This window comes from Megascapheus bottae, chromosome 17 (genome assembly GCF_031878675.1).
Source record: "Megascapheus bottae isolate mThoBot1 chromosome 17, mThoBot2.hap1, whole genome shotgun sequence".
Classification (NCBI taxonomy): domain Eukaryota; kingdom Metazoa; phylum Chordata; class Mammalia; order Rodentia; family Geomyidae; genus Megascapheus; species Megascapheus bottae.
The window spans coordinates 48,298,100-48,323,582 of record NC_143525.1 but is presented as its reverse complement, the minus strand read 5'-3'; the positions used below and the strand labels follow the sequence as shown (position 1 = coordinate 48,323,582).

Here is a 25,483-nt window from a genome sequence, read left to right as displayed (position 1 = left end):
TTTTGTTTTTCCAGTCCTGGGGCTCAAACACTTGGGGCTTGGACACTTTTTGCTCAAGGCTAGCACTCTGCTACTTGTGTCACCCCACCACTTCCAGCTTTTTTTGTGTTATGTGGTACCAAGGTGTTAAACCCAGGGCTTTGTGCATGCTAGGTGAGGACTCTACCACTAGACTATGCTCCTGCCCCCCCCCTTTTTTTTTAAAACTGAAATTTCGATATATTTGTTTTCTACTGGTGGAAGTCATTAAGAAAATAGAACTGAGTTAGGCATCTATGGCTTATCCCTGTAATCCTGAATACTTAGGAGGCTGAGAGCAGAAAGATTATGGCCTCAGCTAGCCTGGGCCAAAAAGTTCATGAGCCCTTTAATCTGTAGCTGGGAACAGTGTGGCATATACCTGTCATTCCAAGCTATGTTGGAGCCTGCTACTATGATGATTGCATTCTCATGCTAGCCTTGTCAGAAAAGCCCAAAAGATTGTCTTCAAGGATGGAAGCTGCATGCAGTGACACATGCTATGTTCCCAGTAATTGTGAGAAGCATAAAGTAGCCAGATTACAGTCCAAATCAGAAGCTAGACTATCCTTTAAAAAAATAAGAACAACCCACTCCCCCAAAACAACAACAAAACAGTGCTGGTAACTCCTTCCTGTAAAAGGTTTGAAAGGCTGAAATCTAGTCAAGGTGCTGAATGAAATCAGGATTGTGGTTCCAAGCCTGGATAGAAAAGGTCATGATTTTATTTATTTTTGCCAGTCCTGGCCCTTAAACTCTGGATCTGGGCACTGTCCTTAAGCTTTTGTGCCCAAGGCTACAATCTTCCACTTGAGCCACTGCTCCACTTCTGGAGTGTGTATGTGTATGTGTGCATGTGTATATGTGTATGTTGAATTGAAGATAAGAATCTCATGGACAAACCAGGCAAGTGCAGTGGCTCACGCCTGTAATCCTAACTACTCTGGAGTCTGAAATCTAAGAATTTCTGTTCTAGGTCAGCCTGGGCACTAAAGTCCATGAGACTCATCTCCAGTTAACCACCAGAAAACCGGAATTGGTGCTGTGGTTCAAAGGATAGGGCGGTAAGCCTTGAGCTGAAGAGCTCAGGGACAATGCCTGGGCCCAGAATTCAAGATCCACATCCAACAACAAAAAAGAATCTCTTGGACTTTCCTGCCTGGGCTGGCTTTGAACTCTGATCCTCACATCTCAGCTTCCTGAATAGGTAGGATTACAAGAGATAAGTTATCTCCAGGCCAGGAGTGTGGCCTAGGGGTAGAATGCCTTGAGATAGCTCATGGACAGTGCCCAGGCCCTGAGTTCAAGCCCCAGCACCAGTACCAATAAATAAATAAAACTAAAGTCCTGCATATTTTAACTGTTCCAGGAAAAAAATTATTCCCATTGATGAACAAAATCCTGTTTTCCCTTATTATACAGATTTTTATATTTGTAATTATAATGTAAATATCAAATGTGAAGCATATTTTATAATAAAATCTATAATTTATAACAAATAATCAAATATAGAATACAATACAAATTTGTTTTATATATTTAATATAAATATGAGCATTAATATGAAAGATTAAAAATTGCTTTTTAGACATACTATATTCTCCAGTCTATTTTCTATTCATTTTGCATGAGAAATACTGAAGTGATCTACTAAAAGGCCACAGTTACCCCCAAAGGACAGAGTCTGATCCAGTTCAACACAGCATACGTCTTGTCTGAGACTCCATGCTTCTAAGTAGGTCATCCATGGAAAATATAATTCATTACTATAGAATGAATTATCTGGGTTTATCCAGGCTACAAACTTCTATGTCTTTTCATCACGTTCTTTAGGCATTGATACAGCATCAAATTCCTGATACTCATATAGCAGAAATAATATTCTGCAGTTCCAATTACTGCCCTACCTGCTATATTGGCAATTTTTCTTACATTCAAGTAGCAAAAGAATCTATTCATTTTATCTGTTTATTTATCAAGAAGCCTTTTTGCCCTTCCTAAGTAAGTATAATTAGAACACAGTGAAGGGAGTAGGGTGACTATGGAGTTACATTTTTTTTTTGCCAGTTGAGGGGCTTGACCTCAGCGCCTGAGCACTGTCCTTGGACTTTCTCAAGGCTAGAGCTGTACCCTTGAGCCGCAGCACCACTTCTGGCTTTTTTCTATGTATGTAGTGCCGAGGAATTGAACCCGAGTCTTTGTGCATGCTAGGCAAGCACTCTACCACTAGGCCAAGCTCAACATTGGTCTCAGGGAAGATTTCATTGACATTATGCTTGTGATATGGCCTGTAGACAAAGCAGTCTCACATCTATAACCTATCCCTCTTCTTCAGATGTATAATTTGAGTTGGAGCAGTTTAATCTTTATTTTACTTTTTTTTTTTTTTTTTTGTCAGTCCTGGGGCTTGCACTCAAGGAGTAAGCACCATCCCTGAGCTTTTTGCTCAAGGATAACCTTCTACCGCCTGAGCCAGAGCTCCACTTCCGACTTTTTCTGTGTAGGTGGTACTATGTATGTAGTAGAGCAAGCACTCTACCACTAAGTCATATGTCCAGCCCTCGTGTGTGTGTGTGTGTGTGTGTGTGTGTGTGTGTGTGTGTGTGTGTGTGTGCGTGTGTGCGTGTGGTGATACTCAAGTTGAATTTAAAACCTTTTACTTAACTGGATAGGCACTCTTACCACTCAAGCCACACCCCTCCTGGCTTGGCTCACTGTAAGGTAATACTTTTGCTTCTGTCATCATAATCATGTGGAATTATTATGGATGTTAGGAAGAGGACTATCGTAGATAGGTGAAAGACTTAAGTAAGGCTGCCAGCGAAGGCTACTGTTCAGATTTTTTAAAAAGCTGTGAAAAGTTAAGTACAATTAATTAAGGTTCAGGTATTTCTGAATCTTACATTGTCTTTGTTCTTAGATGAAAGTCCCTGTCAAATCGTTTTTCCACACACACAGTTAAAATAGATGGAACTTGTGAAATTTATCATTTCTAGTGATATACTACTAACGTGTATATTTTCTTAAATTACACACCTGTTTTCCAGATGTGCTGAACTTAATCATACAATGTGTTTACATTGTATCTAGTACTACTTTTTTTTTTTTTTTTTTTTGCCAGTCCTGGGCTTAATCTCAGGGCCTGAGCACTGTCCTTGGACTTTCTCAAGGCTAGAGCTCTACCACTTGAGCCACAGCACCACTTCTGGCTTTTCTATAGATGTGGTACTGAGGAATCGAACCTGGATCTTTGTGCATGCTAGGCAAGCACTCTACCACTAGGCCAAACTCCTGGCCCTTAAATTCATTTTGTTTAAAGTAGTACTAGGGCACGAAAGTCAGGGTTCGATTCCTCAGTACCACATACATAGAAAAAAGTCGGAAGTGGTGATGTGGCTCAAGTGGTAGAGCTCTAGCCTTGAGAGAAGCCCAAGGCCACTGCTCAGGTCCAGAGTTCAAGCCCCACGACTGGCAAAAAAAAAAAAAATTTAACTTTGATTTCTTGTTAAAAAGTGAGGTTAGGCACAGTGGCTCATGCCTGTAATCCTAGCTACTCAGGAAGCTGAGACCTGAGGATCAAGGTTCAAAGCCAGCCCGGGCACAAAAGGACCTGAGACTCTTATCTTCAGTTAACCTCTAGAAAATGAGAAGTGGGGCTTGGCTCAAGGGTAGGGTGGTAGCCATGAGCTGAAGAGCTCTGGGACAACTCCCAGGCCCGGGGTTAGTGAACTGAAGAGCTTAGGGACAGTACCCAGGCCGAGTTCAAGCCCCATGACCCACAAAAAAAAAAAAAAAAAGTGAGGGGCTGGGAGTTTGGCCTAGTGATAAAAGTGCTTGCCTAGTGGCCTAGTGATAAAAGTGCTTGCCTAGCATGCACGAAGACCTGGGTTCGATTCCTTGATACCATGTACTTAGAAAAAGCTGGAAGTGGTGCTGAGGCTCAACTGGTAGAGCTCTAGCCTTGAGAAAAATCCAAGGACAGTGCTCAGGCTCTGAGCTCAAGCCCAGGACTGGCAAAAAAAAAAAAAAAAAAGAAAGAGAGCTTTGAGAGTCAATGACAACTAGAGGTTATACTATTTATAGTAAAAGTTGGCTTCTGAATTTTCTGTGCCAGGCCTGTGTTCATTTTAACTCATCATCACAAAGTATTATTGTATATTTAGTGTATGCTAGGTATTCTGATTTTCTCTTTGAAGTAATCAACCACTTTTCTCCCTCTTCAACTCTGTTCTCTTAACCACAAAACTATTTAGCAGCTTTTATTCCAACCCGATTATTTTGTTGTTTGCCTGTCCTGGGGCTTTAACTCTTAGCCTGGGCGCTATTCTGTAATTTCTTTTCCTCAAAGCTAGTTTGTGCTCCACCACGTTAGCCACAGCCTCACCATTAGCCTTTTATGAGTCACTACTTAGAAATAAGAGTCTCATAGACATTCCTGCCTGAGCTGGCTTTGAACTGTGGTGGTCTTATTTCAGCCTCCTGGGTAGCTAGGATTATAGGCGTGAGCTACTAGCACCCAGCTTGTTTGGTTTTGTTTTCGGTATCAGTTCTGGGGCTTGAACTCAAGAGTGTCCCATTCTTGCTTGGCTTTTTCTCTCAAAGCTGGCATTCAGCCACTTGAGCCACGTCTCTACTTTGGGCTTCTCACTGTTTATTTGGAGATGAGTTTTATGGACTTTTCTACCAGGACTAGCTTTGAACCTTGATTCCTAGACCTCAGCCTCCTGAGTAACTAGTATTGTAAGAGAGAGCCACCAGTGCTTGGACTTTTGATTGAATGGGTTGTAAACATATAATAGTGAAATACCCCTCTGGCTAATTAATTAATTAATTAATTAATCGAAAAACAAGTACCAGACCCTACTTGAAAAATAAACTGAAGCAAAAAGGGCTTGAGTGTGGTTTAGTGGCAGTGTCCTTACCTGAGTTCACACTCCAGTGCCACTACCAAAAAAAAGAAAAAAGATAAGAAGATAAGATAAGAAAGAGAAAAGCTTAGGAGATTGGAGGCATGGCTCAGTTGATAGAGTGCCAGCCAATGTGCAGAACCATCAGGTACTGAGTTCAAGTCTTGTATCCAACCTGAAAGAATAAAAGAAACTTAGAAGGTGGAAGTAATTTCCCTAGTAATAGTGCTGAAACTGTCGTGCTATTATTTGTGGTGTTGGTCGATTAGTGAGGGAGAATGGAAAGTTAGGAACTGAGAGGGATTTCAGTAAAGCTATCACAATCAGAGAAATGGGCAAGCAGAAGGGAATGAAGGACAGTCACTTGAAGATGCTGGTAGTCCCAGCCCGTGGGAGGCAGGTGGGATAAATACTTGAGTTTAAAGCTAGACGGGACCAGGTAGAGTGCTTCCCTAGCATGCACAAAGACCCGGTTCAACTCCTCAGTACCACATTCATCGAAAAAAGCCGGAAGTGGTGCTGTGGCTCAAGCGGTAGAGCGCTAGCCTTGAGAAAGCCCAAGGACAGTGCTCAGACCCTGATAAGAGTCTCATGGACTTTAGAGCCTAGGCTGGCTTTGAACTTCGATCCTCAGATCTCTGCTTCCAGAGTAGCTAGGATTACAGACGTGAGCCACCACACCCAGCTGTGATGGTGTTAAGTCAGACATTTGTGCATCAACCTCTGAAGGGCTGGAACTATAGCATGCAGCGTGTTTAACCCAGAGGACATTTTCTTTTTCTCTTCCCCTCTCCCTCTCTTACATTTTCTTCCTCTCTCCTTTTTTTTTTATTGTAATTAATAAAAGGGTTACATGATATTTGCCAGATAGAAGGTGCATTATCCTCTCTTCTTTTTTATTAGGGCTTGAATTTAGGGCCTTGAACTCACTCAGCTTACTCAGTTTGCGCGTGCTCTACCACTTGAGCCATGTATTATCACTTGAGTCTGAGTTTTTGCTGATTATTTTTGGAGATGGAATCTGATAGACATTTCTTCCTGGGTTGTTTTTGAACCACAGTCTTCTGGAGCTCCTGCATAGCTAGGATTATAGGCATGACTTGAAGAAGGATTTTTTTGTAAGTGGTGGTACGGGAGTGTAAACTTGGTGTTGAGCTCTTGCTTGGCTTTTTCTGCTCGTAGCTGGTACTTTATTACTTTGAACTATACTCTCACTTTAGCTTTTTTGCAATTTTTCTTTCTCCTTGCCTAACCAGATTTGTCTGCCTCAAGTAGCTTCACACCTTTGATCCCCAGCTCTCAGCCTTCTGAGTAGCTAGGAAAACAGATGTAAGCCAGCAGCATGTGGCTTGAATACACACTGTTAAGTATTGTACTAGGCTTGGATGCCTTCAGTTTTAGCTAACAAGTAACATTCCCTTCTATGACAGCTGGATTTGAGCTTTGTATAGAACCTGGACACTCCAATAAAATCATTATTTTTCTTTTCACAGCCAGAGTTGGAAAGACATCACTGATTATGTCTCTGGTCAGTGAAGAATTTCCAGAAGAGGTAAACATTTTGATTTCTTTTTTATACTCAAGATTTTTTTAAGTAAAAGTAAGTTAAAATAAAATATACTCTATCTTTATTTGCATGTGTTTCCTTTCAGCAATTATACCTTCCCTTTTTCTTATTTCTTTTTTTTTTTTTTTTGTGCCAATCTTGAAGGTTGAACGCAGGGTCTGGGTGCTGTCCCTGAGGTTTTCTTTTTTTTGTTGTTCAAGGCTAGTGCTTTATCACTTGAGCCACAGCTCTACTTCTGACTTTTTAGTGGTTAATTGGAAATAAGAGTTTCAAAGACTTGTGGCCAGGAGTTTGGCCTAGTGATAAGACTACCACATGCATCAAGAAAAAAGCCAGAAATGGTGCTGTGGCTCAAGTGGTAGAGTGCTAGCCTTGAGAAACTCAGCCCAAGGGCAATGCTCAGACCCTGAGTTCAAGCTCTAGGACTGGGGAAAAAACAAAAACAAAAAACCTGTTAATGCTAAATAAATAAATTCATTAAAAAAAAAAAAAAACCCAAAACTTTCAAAGACTTTGTTGTGGTGGCTGGCTTCCAGGGGTGATGATCAATCTCAGCTTCGTAAGTAGCTAGGATTATAGGCATGATAGGAATAAAGGTGCCGGCCAAAGAACTGTAACATTTTAAAAACAGTTTATAAAGGTCATCCTTAAGAAAGAACCAACAAGGCCAGAGTTTGGCCTAGTGGTTAAAGTGCTTGCCTAGCATGCACGAATACCCGGGTTCGATTCCTCAGTACCACATACATAGAAAAAAGCTGGAAGTGGTGCTGAGGCTCAAGTGGTAGAGCTCTAACCTTGAGAAAGTCCAAGGACAGTGCTCAGGCCCTGAGCCCAAGCCCGAGACTGGCAAAAAAAAAAAAAAAGAAAGAGAGAACCAATAAGATCAAAGTTTCACTTATGTCTTTTTGCATTTCCTGCCTTTAACTTTACCTAGAATATATTTATCTTCTTTAAAAGATCTTTTTCTGGGTCTGGGAGTGTAGCCTAGTGGTAGAGTGTTTGTCTCCAATGCACAAAGCCCTGGGTTCGATTCCTTGGTAGCACATACATAGAAAAATCTGGAAGTAGCTCTGTGGCTCAAGTGGCAGAGTGCTAGCCTCGAGCAAAAAGTGTCCAAGGACAGTGCCCAGGCCCTCAGTTCAAGCCCCAGGACTGGCAAAAAAAGAAAGAAAAATCTGTTTATTTGTTTTCATCCTGGGGTTTGAACTCAGGACCCCCATGGGCGCTGTCCTTGAGCTTTTTGCTCAAGGCTAGTGCTCTACCACTTTGAGCCATAGCATCACTTCTGGATTTCTGGTGGTTAATTGGAAATAAAAGTCTCGTTGACTTTCCTGTCTGGGTTGGCTTTGAATCGTATCCCTCAGATCTTAGCTCTTGAGTAGCTAGGATTACAGGTGTGAGCTACCAGCTTTATTTTCTGTTTTTTGTTTTTTAACACAGTGCTGAGGATTGAACCATAGACCTTACAATACAAGACAAGGTTCCTTTGAGCCAGAGTGCAGTCTCTGATGATCATTGTGGATTAATATAGCTCCTCATTTGCAAAATGTTTTAAATCCTAAGCTGAAACAATGTGATGTCTGAAACACCAGATTAATTTAAAAATTGTTTTGGTCTGTAATAAGCCTTAGTATGTTCTCTCCTTGCAGAGGCAGAAATTAGCATTTCTTTTAATGGAAAAAATATTTTTGTTTCTATTTATATTGTTTAAAACGTATGTTTTTATTCCAGTTTTATATATATTTGCATCATTGGTAAAGCATAAAAATAAGCATTTAAAAGTATAACAAATACTTGTGAGACTAGCTTTATATGAAAGATGTTAAAAACCTTGAGACTATACAGAATTCTTTTTTTTTTCTTTGTTTCTAAACAAAGGTTCCTCCTCGGGCTGAAGAAATCACCATTCCAGCTGATGTCACCCCAGAGAGGGTTCCAACACACATTGTAGATTATTCAGGTAACGAATGAATGGCCTCTTGTAAGTGATGCCGTTTTTCAGTAGTCTGAAAAAAGACTGTTAGAGAATTTTTTATAAACATTCAGACAGAGATGGTCCTTTCTGAATTGTAGTATATGATCCTTTCCTATTTCTGCCAACCTGTACTGTCCCTCACTTCCATTTATTCTCTGTCCCCAAAATACTAGTTGAGTTCCACAATAATGTGAAATAAATTGGAATAATGAGAAGTAGATAAACCATTACCCCCCTAAAATGTTTTCAGAGAGAAGTTCTGAGTCAACTTTGTTTTTAGACATCCAGGCACACACATAATTTAGAAAGAATTTTGAATTAGGGATTTATTAGTAGGGGCCAGGAGCATGGCCTAGTGGTAGAGTGCTTGCTTAACATGTACAAAGACCCAGGTTCGATTCCTCGTTCAGTACATACATAGAAAAAGCCAGAAGTGGTGCTATGGCTCACGTGGTAGAGTACTAGTCTTGAGGAAAGTCCAAGGACAGTGGTCAACCCCGAGTCCAAGCCCCAGGGCTGGCAAAAAAAAAAAAATTGTGTGTGTGTGTGTGTGTGTGTGTGGTATCTGGTCACCTGTGTCTCACACCTGTAATCCTAGCTGCTGAGATATGTATCAGCCTGGGCAGGAATTCTGTAAGGCTCCTTTCTCCAAATAACCACCTGCCAAAAAGCTGAAAGTGGACTGTGGTGACCCACAGTTTTGTACATTACCTGTGGCCATTAAACACTATAATATGACTATTCTAAAGTGATACATGCTATTAAGTGTAAAATACAACTGGGTTTTAAGTACTAGTACAAAAAGAAAGAATGTAAAATTTCATTTTTTTTGGCGGAGGGTGGGGGGAGAGTGAGTTGGTCATGGAGGTTGAACTCAGGCCTGAGCACTGTCCCTGAGCTCTTCAGCTCAACGCTACCACTCTACCCCTTGAGCCACAGCATCACTTCCGGTTTCCTGGTGGATAATTGGAGATAAAAGTCTCATGGACTTTGGTACCCGGGCTGGCTTTGAACCTGATCCTCAGATCTCAGCCTCCTAAGTAGCTAGGATTACAGTCGACATAAGCCACCTCGCCCAGCTCATTTTTCTTCAAAATTTTTAATCTGCTGGGTGTGGTGGCTCACACCTGTTGTCCTAGCTACTTAGGAGCTGAGATCTGAGGATCAAGATTTAAAGCCAGCCCAGGTACAAAAGGACCTGAGGCTGTTATCTCCAATTAACCTCTAAAAAACAGAAGTGGTGCTTGGCTCAAGGGTAGGGTGATGGCCTTGAGCTGAAGAGCTCGGGAACAGCGCCAAGGCTGAGTTCAAGCTACATGACCCACCCCCCAAAAAATTTTTTTTTAAATCTCTCTCTTTCAGAAATCTAGGAAATTGGATTTATCATCCTTTTTGTTTTTTTGTTTTGATTTGTTTTTTTTGTTTGCCAGTCTTGGGGCTTGAACTTAGTGCCTGCCCTCTGTTCCTACGCCTTTCTGGGTGCTCAAGGCTAGTGCTCTACCACATGAACCACATTGCCAATTCTGGCTTTTTCTGCATAGCTTATTATTTTCCTGCCTAGACTAGTTTTGAGCCATAATCCTCAAATCAAAACTTCCTGAGTAGCCAGCAGTTTGGCCTAGTGGTAGAGTGCTTGCCTAGCACGCACAAAGACCCAGGTTCGATTCTTTGGTACCACATACATAGATAAAAGCTGGAAGTGATGCTGTGGCTCAAGTGGTAGAGCTGTAGCCTTGAGAAAGTCCAAGGACAGGGGCCGGGAGTTTGGCCTAGTGGTTAAAGTGCTTTCCTAGCATGCACGAAGACCCAGGTTCGATTCCTTGGTACCACATACATAGACAAAAGCTGGAAATGGTGCTGAGGCTCAAGTGGTAGAGTGCTAGCCTTGAGAAAGTCCAAGGACAGTGCCCAGGCCCTGAGCTCAAGGCCAGGACTGGCAATCAATCAATAAATAACCTCTCTAGTAGCAAGGATTAAAGGTGTGAGCCACCAATGACTAGCTATGTCATCCCATTTTTTTGTAAGTGTATGAGTAATATGATGATATGCACAAGGTCATTTGCAGGTCTAAAGGAGATGCCTGTAGCATCAACTAGTTTTTTTCAAGACATATGTACCATAGCTAGATGTAATTCTCCAGATGCTTTCCTTTTAAGAAAAGCAAAGCAAAGCAAAAGATCCTTGAAGTTAGGAAGCATGTCTTTTAGATTCTTTAAAAAAATGTCACCTGGGTACAGTGGCTCACCCCTGAAGTCCTAGCTACTTAAGAGGCTGAGATCTGAAGATCGTGGTTCATAGCAGCCCAGGCACTAAAGTCAGAGACTTATTTCCAGTTAACCACCAGACAACCAGAAGTGGTGCTATGGCTCAAAGGTTAGGGTGGTAGCTTTGAGCTGAAGAGCTCAGGGACAATGCCCAGCCTCCTCCCACCCAAAAAAATCCCATCGCTAGCTTGCCATAATGATGAAATAGTAAGTGGTCAAATCAATTAATTGCATTTGATTAAGGAAGGAAATAGTGGTTGCTCTTTAAATGGAAAAAGGATCCAGGTGATGTTTCCCCATGCCTGTAATCCTAGCTACTCAGGAGTCTGAGATCTGAGCATCACAATTTGAAGCTAGTCTGGGCAGTAAATTCTGTGAGACCCTCATCACGAATTAGCCACCATAAAAAAAAAAAAAAACCAACAGGATGTGGAGCTGTAGCTTCAGGTGGTAGAGTGCTAGCCTTGATCAATAAAGCTCAGGAACAGTGCCCAGGCCCTGAGTTTAAGTCCCAAGACCAGCACAATAAACAAACAGGGCAAGGGCAGGGGTATATTTGTGCATCCTGTGAGGTTGAGTACTATGCAAACTATCAGTTTGCTATGGTTAGGCCACAGCGCCCATGCCTCCATTTCATTTACCCAGACAAGGAGTGAGTATCCCTTCCTTTAGGCGATGAGGAAAAGGTGGCCCAGAGAGGTGAATCAAGCAGCTTTGCCCAAGATCATATAATAAGTGTATGACAAAGACTCACACTCAGGCTAAGTCCAAAGGTTTCCTTACCACACTACCACATGCTCTTCCCGAAAGGCATCATTTTGCTTACTAAGGCTATCTGTCTGAAGTACTAAATAGAGTTTGGGGAAAAAAATCAGACCAGGTTGCAGGCATTAGGATTTCCAGGTAAATCACCATCTGTGATTTACTCCCTGATATGACTGGGAAACTATTTTGAAGTATCCCATGAATTTTTCAATTGGATGCATGTTGAACTTTTAATTATCTAATATTTTTGATTAAATAAAAATTGGTTTTACCTGCTTGTTTTGTCGTTGCTTTCATTGTATCTGTTGGGCAGCACTACACTAGAAGTTGAGACAGCGTGACATACTTTGTGGTTCAGTCAGTCTTATAGCTAGCTTCATTTCCAGTTTCCTGCCCAGCATATGTAGCCACATAATTAGTTCATTTTCAGTGTTTTGTTTTTGTTTTGGCTAGTCCTGGGGCTTGAACTCAGGGTCTGGCCACTTCCAGCTTTTTCTGTGTATATATACTGAGGAATCGAACCTAGGGCTTCATGCATACTAGGCAAGCACTCTAACATGAAGCCATGTTTCCAGCACATTCGTTTCAGTGTTAACCCACCAATCACTCAGAATTGTAAAGATATGGACAATTATTTAACAAAGTATAAAATAGTATTGAACAGGTTTTGTGTGAAAATAACACATTTAGCAGGGAGCAGGGGTATGTAACCTCTTCATAGCTGCGTTCCTGACCCACGTGCATGCCATTTGCTTATGGGATTACATGTTCACTTATTGAGAGCAGTTATGGCCAGAGATAAGTGCTAGAGAAGGAATTCTTGATTATTCATGGATATGCTATAGTTTGCTTTTGAGCCCTGGTTATTATTACTCCTGCTATCTTTTTTTTATTTTTGCTAGTCCTGGGACTTGAACTCAAGGTCAGTGAACTGTTCTTGAGCTTCTTTTGTTCAAGGCAAAGCACTACTGCTTTAGCCACAGCACCACTTTGTGTGGTACTGAAGAATCGAACCCAGGGCTTCATGCACACTAATAAGCAAGCACACTAATCCACGTTCCCAGGCTTCAGCGTGGTTTTGTTTGGCCATGACCAGGACTCAAGCTGATGCTTTCACTCATCCACTAGAGCTCTAGGAAATGAGCCACACCTCCAACACGTCATTTCTGTACTTTCCTCTTTTGTCCAAAACTGGAATGTGAACGTGTTATCTGACGCTGCTCATGGACAGATATCTTTACCACCTGAGCCCGGCCTCCACCCCGCTACTTACTCTCTAGATCTTTACTCTGCCCAGATTCTCTGGCATTTTGGACTCTATATCTACAGATTTTTTTTTTTTTTTTTTTTTTTTTTTTTTGCTATTGCTAGGACTTGAACTCAGGGTCTAGGCTCTGTCCCTGAGCCTCTTTGTGCTCAAGGCTAGCGCTCTACCACTTGAGCCACAGTGCCACTTCTGGCTTTTTCTGTTTATGCAGTAACTGAGGAATTGAACCCAGGGCTTCGTGCATGCAACGTAAACTCTATCACAAATCTACATTCCCAGGCCTTATGTCGATACAGTGTCTAAGCTTCTCATTGTAAAGCCCTGTCTTCTGTCTTGGGTTGCTGATCTCTTTTGCTTGACCTGTTTGAACTATGGATCAGATGCTGACCTAGATTTATCTGACAATGCCCCTGCCCTTCCCTGACTGAGTTATCCTCTTGTAGACATGTCTTTCATTGCTAGCCAGCTTCCTTATCTCAAAACAACTTTTTCTTTCCCTGACTTGCCCTTCTCTCTGGTACTTAGGCTGGTTCTATACAATATTGTTTTCTTAGGTGGATATTACATAGCCTCTTGTTTGTTATAAAAAATATTTTTAAAATCTGATTTTTTTTGTCATTTATAGAAGCAGAACAGAGTGACGAACAACTTCATCAAGAAATATCCCAGGTAAGATTTTTAAAAGTAATTGTAGAGTTTAGTTTAGTTGGTTTGTTTTTTTTTTGAGGGAGAATAATATTATGAATCTACTATTTAGATTCTCTCACCAAGAATTTTCAGTTCTTTGTTGTGATTGTTGATTTTGAGTACTTTTTTATGAGAAGATTCATTGTGCAATATATATATATATACATACAATATACATGGATCAAATTCATTCCATCTATTTTTCTTTCTTATTACCCCTCCTGTTTTTGTTTTGTTGTTATGTTTGAGTAACATAGCATGTTTATTAGGATGCTAGTATAAGAGAGAATCGGTGGACAGCTAGTAGAGGAGAGTTAGGACTGCTGCCGCTGCTGCTTCTGTTTTAACTGCATAGAATACAGGGTTTTGGACAGGCTTTTATGAGGTTAGTGGGATTTTGATTTGTTTTCTGTCTTATTTGTGGACTCTTATTGACTGCCTTTTATCAGACCATGCTTCAAATTTTGTGTGTGCCTGAGAGCTCGGTTTTCCTATCTGTGTTCCATCTGGCCCATTTCAAAGGTTTGACTTTCTTCCTCATTACATCCTACCCCATTTTGTGCACTAGACTCGCCTACGTTTTTGCCTGGACTTGATATTTCTCTGTGTACCGTGTCCCCTTAAATGAGGGTGTCCTCTACATCCTCCTTCACCAAACACAACCAATCCTCGTTTTAAGATAGTTTCTTATAACTGCGTTGAGCTTAGTAGAGGTGTTCCTGCCTGCATATCTGTTGTTCTGGCAGACTCTTATGGAGTGGTCCTTGGGGACACAGCAGGATCTAATTGAATTTCAGAATAAACTTGTATGGAAGCCAGGACCATGAGATTTTGGTCTAGATTTTCCAGAACATTTTTCAAGAAACATGTTTTTGTAAACCAGGAAGAAGCGATCGTTTCCCTAATTCCAGTCCTTTCTAATGTAATACCTAGGCCTATTAGGAGTGGAATGAAGTAAATATCCTTTTATTTTAAAGTTGATTCTGTTTTGTATTTATATATGGGGAGTGGCATCTTGATTTTTTTTTTCTCTTTCCTTTTTTTTTTATTTTTTATTGTTGTGGTAAGGCATAGAGGGGTTACAGTTACATTCACCAGATGGTGCATTACTTCTTACATATTAATACCTCTTCTCATGTTTTTGTCCCCATTTCCCTCCACCCACCCCCTCCCAATCTCCTTGTTTCCCCCTCCTTCCCTTGTACCTATAGAAATAGCAGGTACCCGGGTGCTGGTGGCTCAAACCTGTAATCCTAGTTACTCAGGATGCTGAGATCTAAGAATTGTGGTTCAAAGTCAGCTCAGGCACAGAAGTCCATGAGACTCTTATCTTCAATTGACCACCAGAAAACCAGAAGTGGCACTGTGGCTCAAGTAGTAGAGCACTAACCTTGAGCTGAAGAGCTCGGGGACAACGCCCAAGCCAAGACTTCAAGCCCCACAACTGACAAGACAAATCAAAAATAAATAAATAAATAAATAGCAGGTAATAGAAAGGCTAGGGTACAAGAATCTGTCCAGTTGGAAGATAGACAGGCGTGGAATTAAGTGTCAGGTAGCCAGTTTTAGTTTTAGTTTGTTTTTGTTTTTTTTTTGTTTTTTTGCCAGTCCTGGGCTTGGGCTCAGGGCCTGAGCACTGTCCTTGGGCTTCCTCAAGGCTAGAGCTCTACCACTTGAGCCACAGCACCACTTCTGGCTTTTTTCTATGTATGTGACACCGAGGAATCGAACCTGGGTGTTTGTGCATGGTAGGCAAGCACTTTGCTACTAGGCCAAACTCCCAGCCCCGTGTGTATGTGTCTTTAAATGGTCCCTCAAGCTACCTTTGATGGGACAAGCTTTGTCACAGTAAGTCTTTTGTCATTATCAAAATGAGATGTCTCAGTTGGTCTGATCCTATGTTGATCTCTCTTCTTTTCCAAAAAATGTTAATGGGTCTCATTCTGTTTTCATACATGTGTGTGAATTACTTTGATCATATTTACATATATGTTGCCTGTGTATGTGCTTGTATAAAACACACTCACATACACACCTGGCGAGTATATATTTTTTTATTTAAGTCTTTGGGAATATTTTCCTCTAATAGTGAAAGCTTTTTTTTTTTCCCTCCAATTTTTTTTTGGTACTGAGGATCAAATCCAAGATATTGCACTTTTTAGGCAAGTACTTTGCCACTGAGCTACATTCCGGTGTCTCTCTCTTCCCACCCCCCAATATTTTTCTTCCTTCGGCCATAAAATATTAACTGGTGGCTAGTCAGATGCTACTGTTTATATTTTATTGTTTAAATGTCATTAATTTGTAAATTTTTCTTCTAGGCAAATGTCATCTGCATAGTTTATGCTGTTAACAATAAACATTCTATTGATAAGGTATGAATGCATAACTTTTTACACCATTATATTTAACTATATTAAGTTAAAATTTCTGTGAGGCACTTTCTTCTGTTTTTCTTTCTAGGTTTGATGGGTTTGTTTTGTGTGTTTTGGTTGGTTGGTTGGTTGGGGTTTTTTTTGTTGTTGTTTTTTGGGTTTTGGTGGGGTTTTTTTTTGCCAGTTTCTGGAGCTTGAACAGTGCTCAGGCCCAGTCCTTGGGCTAAAGCACAAGGCTAGAGCTCTACCACTTGAGCCACAGCACCACTTCTAGCTTTTTCTATGTATGTGGTATGGAGGAATTGAACCCAGGTCTTCGTGCATGCTAGGCAAGAATTCTACCAGTAGGCCAAACTCCCAGCCCCTGTTTTTCTTTTCTTTTCTTTTTTTGTGGGTCATGGGGCTTGAACTCTGGGCCTGGGTGCTGTCCCTGAGCTCATCAGCTAAAGGCTACCTCCCTACCTACCCTTAGAGCCACAGGCTCACTTCTCATTTTCTAGTGATTAATTGGAGATAAAAGTCTCTCTAACTTTAGTGCTTGGGCTTGATCCTCAGATCTCATCCTCTTGAGTAGCTACGATTACAGGTGTGAGCCACTGTCTCGCTTTGTATGTTTTTTTGTTTGTTTTGTTTTTGAATTTTGGTGCTGATACTGGGGCTTGCGCTCAGGGTCTGAATACAGTCTCTCAGTTTTTTCTGTTCAAGGCCCGTGCTCTACTACTTAAGCCATACCTCTACCTCCAGCTTTTTGCTGGTTAATTGGAAATAAAGAGTCTTATACCTTTCTGCCCCAGCTGGCTTTGAACTGTGGTCCTCAGATCTCAGCTTGCTAAGTAGCTAGGATTATAGGTGTCTACCACCAGTGCCCAGCTGATTTATTTTTTTGAGACACAATTATGTAGCTGAAGGTAGCTTTACACTTGTCATACTTCTGCCCCAGCCTTCTACCTGGTACCCTAACACTCGTGACATCAGTGGGTCACTTTCAAAGTTCATCTTCAATTTAGCAATTTAGAGACAAGGCATGGTAGCTCACTCCTGTAATTCTAGCTACTCTGGAGGCTAGATCTGAGGATCAAGGTTCAAAGCCAGCAGGGCACAAAAGGACCTGAGACTCTTCTCTCCAGTTAACCTCTAGAAAAGGGGAAGTGGGGCTTTGCTCAAAGGTAGAGTAGTAGCCGTGAGCTAAAAGAGCTCAGGGACAATGCCCAGACCCAGGGATAGGGAGGTAGCCTTGAGCTGTAGAGCTCAGGGGCAGCGCCCAGGCGGAGTTCAAGCCCCAAGACCCACAAAAAAAAAAAAAAAAGAGAGAGAGAGAGAGAGAGAGAGAGAGAAAGAAAAAAATTAAGGGACAAAATACTTTTCTAATAAGCATCATTGTTTAGCTCTTATTTTCATTTTAGGTTACAAGTCGATGGATTCCTCTCATAAATGAAAGAACAGACAAAGACAGCAGGTATATATATTTTTTCTCTCAAACTGTATTTTAAAAATTTAGACTTACAGGAAGGATGTAAGAAATAATAATGAGCATCTATGAATCTTTTACTTAGACCCACCAGTTGTTGCCATCTGTGTTGTCAGTTGATCTCTCTGTTCACTTACCGCCATGTACCCCACACACCTTTTTTGAAGCAGTAAATGCATTTAAAAGTAAAGCAAAAAAACAAAAACAAAAAACCCTGGAGCTATAATTATTCAAACCTACTGATGGATTTGTTTAATGTTACATTTCTGTTTCACACAGTGCCACTTCTAAAGTCTCCATTTTAGGGTCCTTCTTGCTCTCTTTTCTTCATTTTAGGTGTGTCCTTGGCCTTTCTCAAGTTGCCCTTTGATGAAGCTGTTGATTACTCAGTGGGAGCACTTGTCCTTGGTGGCTTGCTCTGTGGTTAATGTCATAGTCCTTGAACAACTCTTAGCAGCCTTTGAAATTTGCTTTCACCGCTTATGAGCTCTAGTATTTGTTAGATTTCCAAGGTTCATTCATTTCCTCATCTGAAAGTGGGAATAGCCAATTGTCTTGGCTACATGTGGTTATGTTGCAAATCAAATGAAATAATATATAAGTGTAAGGTTTGCCAAAGGAAACTCCACGCAGTTCAGGAGAAGAGGGTTTATTCCATGAGGAAAGAGCAGACTCCTGCCACCCGAGATGGAGTCCAGGCAAGCAAGACGACTTAGGGCAGGAAGTGAATGATTATATAGGGGGAGGGGTATAGACACAGAGGAAACGGATGTGATCTCAGAGGATGGGGAAATGCCTCAGTGGGGACCTCCCACTACCCCCAGGCATGCCACTTGCCAGGGTTACAGGTGCTGGGTGGGGATTTCCAGGGTGCAGTGGGAGAGAGCCAAGGGAAGAAGTCATTTCTTCCAGTCTGATCTAACAGTAAGCACTAAAAAAACAAAATGAAATAACAACAAAACAACCATAGAGATTTTAATTTAGGAATTCCTTCAAGAAGGGCTGGGAATATGGCTTAGTGGTAGGGTGCTTGCCTAGTGTGCATGAGGTTTTGGGTTTGATTCCTTAGTATCACATAAACAGAAAAAGCCAGAATTGGTACTGTGTTTACATGGGAGAATGCTAGCCTTGAGCACAGAGAAGCTTAGGGCCCTGACTTCAAGTGCTCCAGGACTGGGAGAAGGGGGGCGGGGATTCTTTGGAAGATGTGAAAGTGATAGGGATTGATCTGTGTATTTTTCTGAGCTGATTTTAAATTTCAAGTCAAAATAAAAACATGTTTGTTGAAGCACTATTTAATTGGACATAGTTATTTATAAAGCACTTGAGGTTTTTTAAATGTTAGGAAGCCTGGGGGTGGGAGGAGAAAACTGGGAGAGAGCAAGTGAAGGGATGACATTGTCTAAGAAGAAATGTACTGATTACCTGACTTATGTAACTGAAACCCCTCTGTACATCACCTTTACAATAACAATAAAAATTTAAAAAATTATAAGAAAGTCAGATTAATTCAATTTGTATGATTTATATTAATTATATACATCTGGTTCTTTTCTTCATGTTTTTAGACTTCTCTTTCTGTTGAGTATTTTTGTGCCTTGAAACTGAAGATTTGGTCCTAAAAAGATGTGATCTTATTTATACCTTAAATATTTATGGGTCATTTTGTGACTTAGATAGCATGATATGTGCCTTACAGCTCCCTTTTTTTTTTGTGGGTCATGGGGCTTGAACTTGTCCTGGGTGCTGTCCCTGAGCTCTTCAGCTCAAGGCTACCACCCTACTCTTGAGTCAAGCTGCACTTCCGTTTTCTGGAGATTAATTGGAGATAAGAATCTCAGGTCCTTTTTTGTGCCGGGGCTGGCTTTGAACCTTGATCCTCAGATCTCAGCCTCCTGAGTAGCTAGGATTATAGGCGTGAACCACCACATCTGGCACAGCTCCTTTTTACCTAAAGTGGTGAATTATTGACAAGGTAGATAGCATAGTCTGCACCCCTCAAGTGATGCTGTCCAATGCAGTAGCCTCTAGGTGGTTGTAGTAATTTAACCTGAGGTAAAATAAAATAAAACTAGTTAAAGTTTTAAGCCACTGGACACACTTAGCCATGTTTCAGGAGTTTCATAGTTTCCTGTAGGTGTCGTAGTTACCGTAACCACTGATGGATGGTCCATATAGAGAAGATTCCCATTACCATAAAATGTTACATGTGTTGGCCAGACTGCCTTGGAAAGTTTACCTTGGATAGCACCCACCTTTGCTCTTGTCTGAGTCATTTCTAGGAGATACCCTTGCCAAGCACCAGTTTGGGCCACTGGATTAAACATTTGGGCTTTTTATCCCAGCTTCCTAAATAGGAAGCAGTTAACAGTTCACATTCTGTTCTCTCTGTTTTAGACCGTTGCCACGATGGTTCTTAGTGATAGATGCCTATCACTGTCACCCAAGGTACTTTAAAAAATGAATGGATGCTTTCATCTCAACCTAGAATTTGAGAATTTATAACTTTGCAATGAGATTTGGACATGTACATATTTTTAAAGCTGTAGAACTTACTCTGATGTATACATGTGGTTATCAACCACTTTTTGGGGGAATCCTCCTGGGTCTGTTAGAAATGTGTATTTGAGCGATACAGTGGGTCCGTCCTTTTAAGGGTAGTGTAAGTGGTCACACGAGGAGGGTAAACTTAATGCTAAAAAATGTTTCTGAGGGAGTCTGGAGTCTAGTAAAATAATCTGGTTTGCTTTCAAACCTACTGTACTTTTTAAGATTCACAGGTAACAGTTCTCCACTAGGCTGTTGGTTTGGGGGTTTTTTGTTGTTTTTTTTTTTTTTGATAACCCATTTAGATTGCCCATAGGCCTCTTAGATTTCACTTGTCTAAAACAAAATCCTTGATTCCCCGTCTTCTCAGTACTAGCACCCACATACACAAAAAAGAATATATAGAGAATGGTGTATGAATTCCTACATATCTTGGCAACCAGCTTCCCAATGATCTTGCAGTTCATGTTCAGTTGTTACCTCCCCCATGTTCAATCGTTTCCCCGTTCTGGATCTACGCTTGAATTCTGGGCCTAGGCACTGACCCTTCCTTTTTTTTTTTTTGCCAGTCCTGGGCTTGAGCTCAGGGCCTGAGCACTGTCCTTGGACTTTTCAAGGCTAGAGCTCTACCACTTGAGCCTCAGCACCACTTCCGGCTTTTTTCTATGTATGTGGTACCGAGGAATCGAACCCGGGTGTTCATGCATGCTAGGCAAGCACTTTAACCACTAGGCCAAACTCCCGGCCCAACCCTTCCTTTTTTTGTTCAAAGCCACCACTCTACCACTTGAGCCACAGCTCTGCTTCCAACTGTTTTGGTAGCTAATTGAAAATGAGTCTTACAGTCTTTCTAGTAGCTAGGATATACAAGTGTGAGCCACTTGTGCCCAGCCCATGGGGCCATTTTGAAGCAAACTGAGACATCTAATCAAGCTGTAAATATTTAATTATATATCTCTGAAATGTCATTCATGTCCCTGCTTATAACCTTTCAGTGCTTCCATTCACACTAACAGTAAAATTCACATTCTTCACCACAGCTTGTAAGTGTTTGTGTATTTGGCCTTTGGTTCTCCAGTCCTATATCTTAACTCTTTCCTGATGCTCACTATTCTCCACTCTGGCATTTTTTCCCTGTGATTTAGCCCCACCAGGATGTTCTTTCCCTATGGAGCTTTTGGACAAGCTGTCCCCTTCTCAGCTAGCTCTTCTTTGTTCCTCAAATGGTAAATTCTATCTTGTCCTTCATTTCTTTGCTAAAAAGCCACCTTCTTAAAAGAAGTCTTTCTTGATTGCTATTTATTATCAGCTTTCTCCCATTACTCTATGGTTCCCTTTGGAGTTCTTTCAAAATACTGAGTCGGAAGTTATATTTGTTTATTTTGTGGTTTTTATTGTTGGATGGGCAGGGTCTTTTTCTGTCTTGAGTCCTTGTCTGAGTGTGTAGCTTTTTTTTTTTTTTTTTTTTTTTGCCAGTCCTGGGCTTGAGCTCAGGGCCTGAGCACTGTGCTTGGACTTTCTCAAGGCTAGAGCTCTACCACTTGAGCCTCAGCACCACTTCCGGCTTTTTTCTGTGTATGTGGTACCAAGGAATCGAACCCGGTCTTCGTGCATGCTAGGCAAGCACTCAACCACTAGGCCCACTAGGCCAAACTCCCAGCCCGAGTGTGTAGCTTATTATAGTAAGTACTCTGTAGGGCCGGGAGTTTGGCCTAGTGGTAGAGTGTTTGCCTACCGTACATGAAGACCCGGGTTCGATTCCTTGGTACCACATATATAGAAAAGGGCGGAAGTGGTGCTCTGGCTCCAGTGGTAGAGCTCTAGCCTTGAGAAAGCCCAAGGACGGTGGTCAGGCCCTGAGATAAAAATCCCAGGACTGGCAAAAAATAAAATAAAAAAGTACTCTGTAATATGTGTCAAACGAATTAATGAACTTATTTCACTAGAGTACTTGACCCAAAAAGAGGCTTTATGTTGGGGAAATTAAGTTTTTTAGTTGGATTGAATTAAGATGTAAATTTAAATGTAAGTCTAATGTCTTACCTTCCTCGTTGCAACTTACTCTATTTCAGGCTGCCTTTAATACTAGTTGGGAACAAATCTGATTTGGTGGAATACAGTAGCATGGAGACCATCCTTCCTATTATGAACCAATATACAGAAATAGAAACGTGTGTAGAGGTATGTCTCATCATTTGATTTGGAAATTTAATGTTGGCAAGTTTTCACTAACCTGAGGTTCTGATTAGGAAAGAGGGATAGTGTGGGATGCAACGAAATTTCTGTTCTTTGTGAAGTCGTGTGAACTAAATAACAAAGAAAATTTATAGTTGGCTTCTACACTTTTTCTAGGCATTTACCAAAGAAAAATGCATTTTTCATGTTATTAATGGAGTTTTATTTATATTGATGGTTTAAAAACGTTGGCAGTACCAGTGGCGCACACTTACAATTCTACCTACTCAGGAGGCTGAGATCTGAAGATCATGGTTCAGAGCCTGGCCAGAAAAGTCCTCATGAGACTCATCTCCAATTAACCACTCAAAAACTGGAATGGGCTCTATGGCTCAAGTGGTAGAGCACTAGAGTATAAATCGGATCAGGGACAGAGCCCAGACTCTGAGTTCAAGCCCTGTAACCAACCAAAAGGAAATAAAAATTGTTTTTGAGCTGGTGATTCATGCCTGTGATCCTAGCTAAGATCTGAGGATCCAGGTTTAAAGCTAGCCCAGGCAGGCAGGAAGTCTGTGAGACTCTTATCTCCTCTTAACTACCAGAAAACCAGAAGTAGCACTGTGGCTCAAAGTGGTAGAGTGCTAACCTTGAATGAAAAAGTTCAAGGACAACTCTCAGGCTCTGAGTTCAAGTCTCATGGATAACAACAACAAAATTTTGACTCTCATAGTTGATTTCAGAACATAAAATTAAATTTTTTTTGCAGTGTTCAGCAAAAAACCTGAAGAATATATCAGAGCTCTTTTATTATGCACAGAAAGCTGTTCTTCATCCTACAGGACCTTTGTACTGTCCAGAAGAAAAGGAGGTAATTTATGCTCTGCTTCTAGAGGCCTGTGTAGTAACTCTAGTATGCTAAAAGTACAACTACGAATTAAAACATATTGCTTACTGTTATATTTTCTAGGCACTTCAATGACATTTATAATAAAATGTTTTCTAGGTTATTTCAGGAAGCTTTTTTTTTTTTTTTTTTGCCAGTCCTGGGCTTGGGCTCAGGGCTTGAGCACTGTCCTTGGACTTTCTCAAGGCTAGAGCTCTACCACTTGAGTCTCAGCACCACTTCCCGGCTTTTTTCTATGTATGTGGTACTGAGGAATCGAACCCGGGTCTTCATGCATGCTAGGCAAGCACTTTAACCACTAGGCCAAACTCCCGGCCCCGCTTTTTTTTTTTTTTTTTTTGCCAGTCCTGGGGTTGAACTCATGGCCTGGGCACTATTCTTGAGCTTTCTCAAGACTAGTGCTCTACTACTTGAGCCACAGCACCACTTCTGGCTTTTTCTGTGGTAACCAAGGACTCGAACCCAGGGCTTTGTGCATGCTAGGCCAAACTCCTGGCCCGAGGAGTTCTGTTAAAACAAACAGAATTGATAACAATAAAAACAAACATTCCAAGAACTTAGCTAATAGTTTACGTGTGTAGTTTCTTGACCTAGATATAATATATTCTTCAACTTGAATCTATCTGTGTGTGTGTGTGTGCGTGCGCGTGTGCGTGTGTGTGCGCGTGTGCGCGCGCAGTCCTGAGCCTTGAACTCAGCGTATCTATGCTACCCTTTAGCTTTTGTGCTCAAGGCTAGCGCTTTACCCCCTGAGCTACAGATCCACTTCTGGGAATAGTTTATTGGAAGTTTCTCATGGATTTTTCTGCCCGGGCTGGCTTTGAACAGCAATCCTCAGATCTTAGCCTACTGAGTTGCCAGGATTACAGGCGTGAGCCACTGATGCCTGGCTTCTTTTTTGTTTTGTTTTATAGCTAAGGAAACAATAATTTCTTACTGAAATACATAAAATTTAACAAAAATTTTCCGAGGACTTAGAATTGATTGAATTTTTTTTATATATCTCACATAAAATTTACCCCTTTCAAATGTGTATTTCAGTGAAAAGAGTGGATTTTTAAATGACAAAGCATATGTGTATATATGTAATATATATATATGTATGTATATATATAACTTTCAGTCGTAGCATCAAAGGCAGAGAATGTTTCCATAGTACGTGATCAGTTAACTGTAAACCTTCAACTGGTACTGATTAATCTGTAGTGTAATGACATGTTAAATGGCAAGTACCAAGGAAAGAATAAATTCTATAAATGCCTTCTAAGTAGTGAGTTTGCTAATTAAAATCAGATCTGTGAATATATATCCATACTGAGTGTAGATTTGCTTTAAAAGACATTTTCAAAGATAAAGTCTCGTTATAGATTACCATTAACACATGAGCATTTTGATAGTCAAATGCTGATTTTAAGTTCCAGTTAAGCAAAACATCCCTCTAAAAACAATTGGACTAATGGAAAACAAAATCTTAGTCCTACTGTATTTTGTCAGTAGAAACACTGTAATTTAAATTTGCTTTTGCTCTATAGTCAGAAAAGTGCTGACCCCCTAGTTTAAAAAAAAAAATGGGCTGGGAGTGTGGCTTAGTGATAGAGTGCTTTCCTACCATGCATGAAGCTTGGGTTCAGTTCCTCAGTATGGCATAAACAGAACAGAAGCTGGAAGTGGCAATGTGGCTCAAGTGGTAGAGTGCTAGCCTTGAGTAGGCACAGTGCCCCAGCCCTAAACTTGAGACCCAAGACTGAAAAAACAAGGTAGAGTGGAGATGGGAATTTGGCCTTAGTGGTAGAGTGCTCGCCTAGCATACATGAAGACCCAGGTTCAATTCCTTGGTACCACATATATAGAAAAAGCCAGAAGGGCCGGGAGTTTGGCCTAGTGGTTAAAGTGCTTGCCTAGCATGCATGAAGACCCAGGTTCGATTCCTCAGTACCACATACGTAGAAAAAAGCCGGAAGTGGTGCTGAGGCTCAAGTGGTAGAGCTCTAGCCTTGAGAAAGTCCAAGGACAGTGCTCAGGCCCTGAGCTCAAGCCCAGGACTGGCAAAAAAAAAAAAAAGAAAGAAAAAGCCAGAAGTGGTGCTGTGGCTCAAGTTGTAGAGCTCTACCCTTGAGAAAGTCCAAGGACAGTGCTCAGCCCCTGAATTTTTGCCAGGACTGGCCAAAAAAAACAACTGAGTTGGCACTTCATCAGACTTTAGTTATATTTCTTGATCCTGACTTATTTGTTATTCATTTGTTGAGATGCTTCTTTTTAATTTCTTCTTTTTTCCGTGTGTGTGTGTGTGTGTGTGTATTGTTTTGTTTGTTGCTGTGCTGGGGCTCAAACACAGGGTTTTTTTGTTTTGTTGCCAGTCCTGGGGCTTGAACTCAGGGCCTGAGCTCTGTCCTTGGGCTTACTTGAGGCTAGATCTCTACCACTTGAGGCATAGCACCATTTCCAGCTTTTTTTCTATGTATATTGTACCAAGGAATCGAATCTAGGTCTTCGTGCATGCTAGGCAAGCACTCTACCACTAGGCCAAACTCCTGGCCCCAAACCCAGGGTTTTGTACAATTGCT

At 41.1% G+C, this 25,483-nt stretch overlaps 1 protein-coding gene across 7 annotated transcripts in view; it reads left to right on the top strand.

Annotated features, from left to right (window-relative positions):
• The window catches only part of Rhot1 (ras homolog family member T1), a 67,875-nt gene that overhangs the window by 5,211 nt on the left and 37,181 nt on the right, over positions 1-25,483 (top strand). For all 7 annotated transcript variants that reach the window (XM_090351273.1, XM_090351270.1, XM_090351275.1 and 4 more), the window contains exons 2-8: positions 6,419-6,477; positions 8,371-8,452; positions 13,389-13,432; positions 15,772-15,825; positions 17,229-17,281; positions 21,913-22,021; positions 22,782-22,883. In XM_090351273.1, the coding sequence (XP_090207399.1) occupies positions 6,419-6,477; positions 8,371-8,452; positions 13,389-13,432; positions 15,772-15,825; positions 17,229-17,281; positions 21,913-22,021; positions 22,782-22,883 (503 nt within the window). The remainder of the gene's footprint in view (positions 1-6,418; positions 6,478-8,370; positions 8,453-13,388; positions 13,433-15,771; positions 15,826-17,228; positions 17,282-21,912; positions 22,022-22,781; positions 22,884-25,483) is intronic.